Raw genomic sequence first — 9,712 nt, forward strand, 5'->3', positions numbered from 1 at the left:
CTTCTGCTTAGCTAGTCAGTTTATGGTCCCAGCCTAATTATCCTTCTTATGAGAAACCTTAGCAAATCTCTTATCAAGGAAGTCGGTGCTTCACTTTAGGTCATATTGATAAGACGATGAGAGAGGGTACATTTACCCAGGAAGATTATTTCCTGAAGGTGTAAAAACCCCAACAGGGAAAATCCCTGTATTTCTCATTGACAGGGCTGGTCTACCTAAACTAATTACACAGTTCTGTTCAGAAGCTTTGTGGGTAGCTGTGCATTTTTCACATCTTAAAGACTCACAGACCCTGAGCTGGACAGAAGTTCCAACTCTGGAGGACTGCTCCAGAATCCAGATTGCTGAATGTTCCCTGCTGCCTAGAGAAGCTCCAAACCACTTCTTGATAATGGGAAACTGGGTCATTAACCACTGGTTCTCAGTTTTGGTTCTGGTAAGTGATGTTTCACTTCCTATTAATTAGGAAGGTTAACAGAGCAAGGAGATACCATATGTTTGTTAATATTTGTAGTTATTTGAAAGGGATAAATTCCATGCCAAATATTGGGCTTCTTAATTAAAAAATCCAACTCTAGGCCAGATGAAAAAACAGAAACAAATAATATGCAAACGTTCATGTTGCTAAACTATGAATACCTGGAATTTCAGTCTGTTTATATTTTCCGTCTTCTTTTCTTTTCCATCTCACTTCTAACTGCTGCCATGGAACATACATTTCTCTTTATTCTTCCTATATTGCTCCCATCAAGATTTCATAAAATCATTGAATGTGTGAGATGGAAGTGATTTTAGAGATCATCTGGCCCAGCACTGCCCACTAGAAATATATTGCAAGCCACATAGGTAATTTCTAAATTTTTAATACCTACACTGAAAAAAAAAAATAAAAAGAAACAGGCAAAATTAATTTTTAACAATATACTTGATTTAATGCAATATACCAAAAATATTCTTTCATAATATAATCAATATTGAAAATACTAATAAGATAACTTATATTCTTTTATTTTTACTAAGTCTTTGAAATCTGATGTGTATTTTATGCTCACCGTACATCTCAGTTAGGGCTAGCCTCATGTCAAAAGATCGGTAGCCACATGTGGTAGTGGCTATGGCATTGCCGGCATACATAAACCAACTCCTTGCTTTTACAAAGGCAAACAAGACCCGGATGTCACACAATGAATTGACTGAAGAGCCATCACTCAAACCCAGGTCCCCAATGTTCAGGCCAGAAACCCTTTGGCACCCCCATGTTCACAATTCCTTCCTCCCAGCGCCCGCGCACATGCCTTTCTCCACTCTCATTTTTTCATTTCTGAGCCATGACTGAGCCTGGGGCTTCTGTCTCCTTTCTCACTTTCCCAGAGCTGCATCCAACACTCCTGTTGGGGCTCTTTCTCTTTTCTTCTGTTTTTCCTTTGGGTCCCGTAGGACTGCCCAGGTGCTCCAGGGAAAAAGGTATGGAATTCCCCTGGAGGGTTGTTTGCTTTGCACTTAACAAAAGGCAAGTGCTTATTTTGTCAGGTTATCACATGCTTTATATTTTTAGTACTCAGTGCCTTATATTTAGTTCCTTTTGCATTGTAAAGGAAAGAGCACTAGTTTAGGAGACAGGGAACCTGTCAAGTGCTTTCAGTTCTGCTACTAACTCAGTGACTTTAATCAAATTATTTATCCTCTCTAGACTTTAGTCCTGTGTGTGTGTTTATGCACGTGCATGTATTTAGGGGAGCAAGGGGTTAAGGAAGTGACTAGATTAGGTACAAATATAAGAGTTTTTCTACCTCTAAAATCCACGGCATTTTTTACCCTTCTCATTTTTTGCTGGGGGAGTTCATCACCCATGTTAGTGACTCACATTTGACTCTCTAACTTTGAATTTCCACCCCCGCCAATCCTGCTGGCAGGCTCAGACTTCACACTATCTCCAAAAATACTCCTATGTACTATGTATTTAAATAAAAAGTAAATTACTCAAAAAACGTTTTTATTCCTCCTTCCTGCCAGGTCTTGTACTCCACCTCCTTTTCCATTCATAGTGAAGGAAATGACAGCCAAGGTGGGAAACGGAATTCCTTAATCCTAGATGTCACTGTATTTCATCATTTGCTTTGCCTACAATTGACGATGGGCTGACACAGACTTCTTTGCCTCTATGTCCCTCTCTGATCCCGAAATATTTCTGCTCTCTCTTAATAAGCTTCTCTCCTCTATCTTCTAAATTCTTGAGGGATCTGTGGCTTTCAATTCTCTTTTGCCATTGGAGTCAAAGAGTCTCTGGAAGACACTCAACTCTGGAAAGAACATCTAAACAAAGGAGACAGGAAGAAATTGATTGGTAAAGCCAGTTTAGTAAGGCCTCGACTATGTAGACAGCATTTATTGAGCTCTTACTATGCACCAAGCATCGCATTGATCCCTTTATATGTGTTAGCTCGTGTAAAGCATTGCTGTGAGGCAGATACTGTTAATATCCTCATTTTACAGATGAAGAGATTGATGTTCAGAAAAGTTAAATCACATGTCTAAGATTACAGAACTAGTAAGTAGTGGCAGTAGAATTTGAGACCAAGGACTTTGATTCCAATATCTCTATGCTGTGCTGCTAGAGGTGTCCAGCTCTAGGAAACCTGCGTGGGCCATGTCCTAGGCTAAATGCCCTTTACCTGTGGGTTAAGATGGCTCTGACCCACTCTGGGGCTAGGGATATATACTAGAGAGGCATCCTAATGCCCTGGAGCATTGGGCTGTTGAATTACAGATTAGCACCTCCAAACTTGGGCTAGAGTCCAGTGGTTGGCCTCTAAGGCTGTATTAGTCCGTTTTTGTTGCTTATAACAAAATACTTGGAACTGGGTGATTTATAAAGAAAACAAAATTTATTGCTTACAGTTTCTGAGGCTGGGAAGTCCAAGGTCCAAGGAACACATCTGGTGGTGGTGACAATGACCTAGGGGTCTCACATTGCAAGATGGTGGAAGCAGAGAGAGAGAGAGTTCCTCATGTACTCTCCTTTTTAAGCTCTCAGTACCATGCCCATGACCACCATTTAAAATCCATTCACTAGGCATGGTCCTCAGAATCTAACCACCTCTTCAAGGTCCCATCTTTCAATTACCATAGCAGGATTTCCCACCCTCAACAGTTACAGTGGGAATTAAGCTTCTACTATATGAACTTTGGGGACATAATTTAATTAATCCATAGCAAAGGCAATGGCCAGTGGATTCCAAATTTCCCCCTTAGCCAGTGCAGAGACAAAACTTGGGACAGGCAAAAACAGTCTTAAGAGTTTAATGAGTCCAAAGCAACAATAGGTTAATTTGAAAAATAACTCACCATCTAAAAACAGAAAAATATGTGTCAGGGTGTAATTAAAGAGGCAGGCCCATCTGGAATGGCTTAGTCCTTTTCAGAAGGGTATTGTTATAGTCGCTAAATTTAGTCTTTATTTCTTCAGAAATCTACTTATTCACTTATTGCTATCTTTTAGGTGCAATAGTATGAATGCTCTAGTCCAGGAATTGACAAATGTTTCTGTAAAAAGCAAGATAGTACATATTTTAGGCTTTGCAAGCCATATGGTCTGTCCCAACTGCTCAACCCTGTCATTGTATCATGAAAACAGCCATAAAGAATCCAGAAATGAGTAGGTGTGGCTAAGTTCCAGTATCACTTTATTTATTATGGTTACTGAAATCTTCTTGTTTTGATTATACTCATTGAAAATGAAAGTAGATAAACACAAAATACCCAAAATGGTGACACTATTTCCAATCCCTTGTCTACTCCTTCCCATACCCAAATTTCATTTCATTCCTTGTTTGTTTTTTCTTCCTCTAGGCTGTCTGGTTGGGGCTGAATATTTTCCTGTTTGTGTATGCCTACCTGAAATACGCAAAAGGTGACAAGTACTACTACACGAGAGAAATCCTTGGGGTGAGTACCACAGTTGCAATGTGGAGAATCTCTACTTTTTTTTCTTATTTCTGATTCCGACTCCTTTGGGACCCAATGCCCTGATTTCCTCTAGGGCTTGGGTTGCCAGAAAAAATACAGGACGCCCAGTTAAATTTGAATTTCAGATAAATAACAAATCATTTTTTTATATAAGTATGTTCCAAATATTGCATGGAACATAGGTATGCTAAAATATTCATTAAAAAAAATCTGAAGTTCAAATTTAGCTAGCCGTCCTGTATTTTTAATTACTAAATCTGACAACCCTATCTAGGACACACTTCCCAGACTTGATTAAGAAAAAAATGCAATAAAGAAAACTATTAGGCAGTTAAGAAAACTATTATTTTCAAACTGGCTTCCAGAAACTCAGGTGCTCCTTATAGGATGTGAAGGGAAGGCTAACGGGGCAGTGCTCCTGCTCTGCCTTACTTCAGCCACAGCAAGGTCTACGTCTGTCTCACAGACTCCTGCTTATGATTTTAAGAAAGGGTTTGGTTAAAAAAAAAAAAAGAAAAGAAAAGAAAAAAGGAAAAAAACAGAAAACAACTTGTAGACCACTGCTGTGGACTAACATTACAGAAAAATACCTCTTTAACAAACAGAAGGGATATTTAGGGGGGTCTGGGGGTGGAGTGTGCTGCAGAACTCAAGGCCTGCAGAACGGAGGGGGGAAGGCTGGGGAAGTGGAAAATCAAGAACAGAAGAGGCAGGGGTGGGGTTGGGTAGGGCAGGTGGGCACGGAGGTGACCAGTAGGACGTGTGCAGGTGAGAATGTTCTCTCATAGGCTGATGAAGCTGGGCACTACCTGGTTAGAAGAGCAAGTCTGACTGCTGTCTCTAGTCTATTATGCAGTAACAGGTAAGAGATTTGGTTAAATCACTTTCATCTGGACGGTGCCTTTTTTCAGTAGCTTTCACAAAGGCCCGCCCAATGTACATGTTTAAAGGCAGCTTGTCCTTTTAAAAAATCCTTCTTTTCTCTCCCTAATCAAAGGATTCATGTGGAGATCACAACTAATTTGAATGTTCTGTTCATGGCTTTTTTCACCGTGCTGTTTTCCATTTTAAATGTTCGCCCTTTGATCCATTTTTAGAAACCATAGCTCCAAAGGAAGCATTAATTTGTTTTAAAAATAGCTTTTATTAAGAGAATGATGCAATAAATGTGACTAGTTATTAAGAGCTTTGATCACTTCATGACCAAAAAGTCAGAAGCACAAAAATGAATCATGCTGATGTCCTATGGATGTTTCATTTTTTAAAAGCCATATTAAAAAAAATAATTATGGGTAATGATGTTTTTAATGAAATCAAACCACACAGACGTGTATAAGTAAAATGTGAAAATCCCTCACCCATCCCGCTCCCTAGAGATAACCACTGTTAATAATTCAGTGTATGTATATATAGACATAGTGACATATGTTCTCAAATGCATCACACACGTTTTGTTTTTGTTTTTGAGGTAGGTACTATTGTTTATTCACCTTTTAATTGTCATATAGTAAAATTTGCTCTTTTTTTGGTGTACAGTGCTATGAGTCTTGAAAAACACGTACAAAGGATACTTCAAAGAGTTCATGGAAAGATTTGTATTATCTTTTGATTCGATTTTTTCACAAACTTTTTGAAGTACCCTCATAGAGGAGGACACATAGTCTTTTGTCTTAACAAAAAAGGGATCAAAAAATCATTGCACATATTGGCTGGAAATTGCCTCTTAGGCTTAATGTATCTCAGGTATCTTTCCGGATGAGTATTTAACCAGTGGTGTGCTGGAACCAGCTCGTGCCAGCTTGCAATAGCCAGTTGTGTATATCTCTTCTCAACTCTGCATTCACTGGAGTTCAATGACATTAAGTGGGGTATCTTGAAATCTGCCACAGTAGCAGTATTTATATCCTAAAAACTGGCAAATGCTGGAAATTGAGAATCCCCTCTCCCTCCAAAAAGTTGATTGTTAAGACATTTACCGCCACTACACCACTGCATAAAGATCTCAGTCTTTTGAGAGAGTAATAGTCTATTGCATTGATATGCCATAATTTATTTAATCATTCCATAAGGTATTTCTTAAATTCATGCTCACCTTTGGAAAATACAGAGAGTAATTTGATTCACTACGAAGCAAAGCAAAAGAGTAGCAGAGGAAGGAGCTTAAATCCACAGTCAATGAAGCATTAATGACAGCAGCAGTTCAATGATAACATCAGTGAGTGTTGATATAGAGAAATGAACATACATTGGGATGTTCCAGTGTGCTGCAATGGGGAAAAAAGATTTTCTCTAAAAAGAACTCATTCCATACAGAATATGGAGCTGTGAAATTATAGTCCTATATTTTCAATTCACTTGCCAATTTTAACTTTAAGAAAACTCTGTGACTCACATAAGCAAGCTGTGTGGGAACCAATGTGGAAATGCAGGATCTCTGAGATGAGCAGAGAAAATTTACTCAGACATGGAACAGGCTGTCTCTACCAAAAACAGTCAGAGAGTGACTCAGCAGAGGGAGAAAACACAGGTCATGTGGAAGAGCCAGACATGGAAAACAGTAGTACAGCTTTTGTTCACTGTTGCCTGACATTGTAAGCCATTATGGACTTAAGGAAGATCTTAACCAGGCTTATTAAATTGATATCACATTGTTCTAGGTTTAGGTTTTATGGAAAAATAGTTTTTGTGCCTTAAAGATTATTAGAAAAAGACCAAGAAATTAACTCTAACCCATACTCTTCCTTTTAACAAGTCTTTGATAGGCATACATGTAAGGCTGGCCAGTCAGTTGAAGTGTGACAAAAATTGCCTGGCTGCTGCCACCACCTCCACTACCACTACAAGACTGTCACACCCCATAGCCTGTATTTCCAAGTACATGAAGCAGACTCAGAGACAAATTGTACAGAATTGAAGAGAGAAGTCGGACTTAGCTCCTATAGAGTTGAGCATATTCTGTCCAGACAATACCTAGTCAGGCCTGTTTCTGGGCTAAATACTTCTTTAAAGCACTAATTGTCTCCTTTTAGCAGCTTTTATTGCTGGATTGGGTTGCTCTTGATTTATGCTGCCTGGCCATACAAGGAAATCAGTTCGAAATTCTGCTCTCAGAAGTTCTCCCTTCTCAACCTAAGTTTAAAAATTCTGCTGTAAGAATGTCCTAGTCTTGCCTAAGATTTATTCAATTTTTAAAGACATCTTAAATATAGGTGGTTAAAGTTTTATTGTTTTTATTATATAACTATTACATGCTTATAATTGCACCATTAGACAATACAGAAGAGAGAATAGTCACCATCTGTAATTATACCTCTAAATATGAGCTTTCTTTAAAATGTGAATAAAAGTATATATGATATTCAAGACTTTTACAAATGACAACAAAATCATAGTTGAATATATTAAACAAATGTATTCATTGCAAAAGATTACATCTATAGAATGTATTTGCTAATGTGGAATCATTAAATCCTATTCTCGTTCATATTAATAAACATATAGTCAAACATTTCCAAACCACTGTCATGGGAATTTCTCAATTCAGTATTAAGTTTAGCACTTTTTCTGTCTTTTGCGAACAGAGGGCCTGGTCTGTTTGTGCTAGAGAGGTGAGGAAACTGTAGCCCTGTCCATTTGCAAGTCTCAGAAAAGTGGACTGGGCCACCTGCTAGATGGTGAGATGGAGCAGCTCATGGTCTCTTTTCTCCTCTGCTCTAGTCGACATTGGCCTGTGCCCGAGCATCTGCTTTCTGCTTGAATTTTAACAGCATGCTGATCCTGCTTCCCATGTGTCGCAATCTGCTGTCATTCCTGAGGGGCACCTGCTCAGTAAGTCCCAACCACACCTAAGTCAATTTTTCCATTAAAGAAAGAGACCCTGGACTCCTCAGGAGGACAGTCCAACACCAATCCTCTAGGAATGGAAGCCAGAGGTTTCCTTTGGTAGCTAAGGGGTGGGTAAAGGTGGGTGGATATTAGAATGCTATGCGTTAAGACATGTTGGTATGGGTTAGTGAATTTCATAAGGCTGGCTGGGGACACCTGACCATGATAACTTCACATTTGCAGTTTTGCAGCCGCACAATGAGAAAGCAATTGGATCACAACCTCACCTTCCACAAGCTGGTGGCATATATGATCTGCCTACACACAGGTAACTCAGGCAAACCATGAAACTGCAGACTCCAGAGTATTCAGAGTCTAGTTTCATTCATCCACGAACATCCACATTCAAAAAATATTTATTGAAGGGCTGGCCTGTTGCTCACTCGGGAGAATGCGGTGCCGATAACACCAAGGCCACGGGTTTGGATCCTATATAGGGATGCCCGGTTTGCTCACTGGCTGAGTGTGGTGCTGACAACACCAAGCCAAGGATTGAGATCCCCTTACCGGTCATCTTTAAAAAATATATATATATATATTTATTGAGTACCTGTGGCACTATTTGTCAGGCACTGTTCTAGGCCTGTTTTCTCAGAGCTTATATTCTATTCCTTTGGGAACCAAGTGAGTATTAAAAAGATCTTGGATCTCTTCACAATCAAGGGTTTATTGGGCACCTTCTGTGAACTTGGCATTTTGCAAGGCACTAGGATTCTCCTATTGTGGTGAGGTACGCCTGCCATGATGTTCCTGAGACACTGCTTACATTCCTTTCCATATTTCCATTTAGCTATTCACATTATTGCACACCTGTTTAACTTTGACCGCTACAGCAGAAGCCGACGGGCCACAGATGGATCCCTTGCTTCCATTCTCTCCAACCTATCTCATCATGAGAAAGACGGGGGTTCTTGGCTAAATCCCATCCACTCCCCCAACATGGTGAGTTGACTCAATGGCAAATCATCTGGGATCTGGTCATAAACAGGAAGGGCATGGTATCCTTGGTGGACACTGTGTCAGGCTGACATTTCTCCTTTCATAGACAGTGGAGTATGTGACATTCACAAGCATCGCTGGTCTCACTGGAGTAATCATGACAATAGCCCTGGTTCTCATGGTAACTTCAGCTACAGAGTTTATACGGAGGAACTATTTTGAGGTCTTCTGGTATACTCACCACTTTTTTATTGTCTATATCCTCGGCTTAGGGATTCATGGCATTGGGTAAGGTCCTCAAACTTTCATTCTCATACCCCATCCCCTGACCTTGCATAATTCTTTATCCCAAACTGACCTTCTTTGTCTTTTTCAGTGGAATTGTCCGGGGTCAAACAGAAGAGAGCATGAATGAGAGTCATCCTCACAAGTGTGCAGAGGCTTTTCAGAAGTGGGATGATCCTGACTCCGAATGCAGACACCCCCAATTTGAAGGGAACCCCGCCGAGGTAAGAACCCTATGGACAAGGACAGACTCTTGTTAGGATCTGTTACTTTTATTATTGTAATTATTACTATTATTATTATCATTATTATTAGCACAGCCCTGTGCTATCCTGTGAAGGATATCCACGGGTTCCTACTTTCAAGAACTTCCAGTATCACTGACAACAGGCAATTAGCAGGGGGTCTTGAAGGGGAAGGACTAATGTTTGTGGCATGTTGTGAGACCCTCTGCAAAGGTAATAATGATAACCCGCATTACTGATAGTGTTTACCATGCGCCAGCCTTGCCGCATAATATGGAGTTTATATACAGCAATATATGAGGTAGGAACGTCTTTTGTCTCCATTTTGAGAAAAAAAGAGTAGGATTCCAAAGGATTAAGTAAACTGTCAAGCTGTGAAGCTCTAGCAGTAA

General features: G+C 39.8%; 1 protein-coding gene across 1 annotated transcript; it reads left to right on the forward strand.

Annotated features, from left to right (window-relative positions):
- Positions 1-251: 251 nt before the first annotated feature.
- LOC103607467 (NADPH oxidase 1-like) lies at positions 252-9,299 on the forward strand (the record flags this gene model as incomplete). Its single annotated transcript, XM_008591971.1, has 7 exons — positions 252-436; positions 3,850-3,945; positions 7,684-7,794; positions 8,035-8,119; positions 8,642-8,793; positions 8,897-9,078; positions 9,167-9,299. Coding segments are annotated over exons 1-7 (804 nt in total), but the record flags the coding sequence as incomplete, so codon positions are not given.
- Positions 9,300-9,712: the final 413 nt, after the last annotated feature.

This window comes from Galeopterus variegatus, unplaced genomic scaffold, assembly GCF_000696425.1.
Source record: "Galeopterus variegatus unplaced genomic scaffold, G_variegatus-3.0.2 Scaffold7450, whole genome shotgun sequence".
NCBI classification, from domain to species: Eukaryota; Metazoa; Chordata; class Mammalia; order Dermoptera; family Cynocephalidae; genus Galeopterus; species Galeopterus variegatus.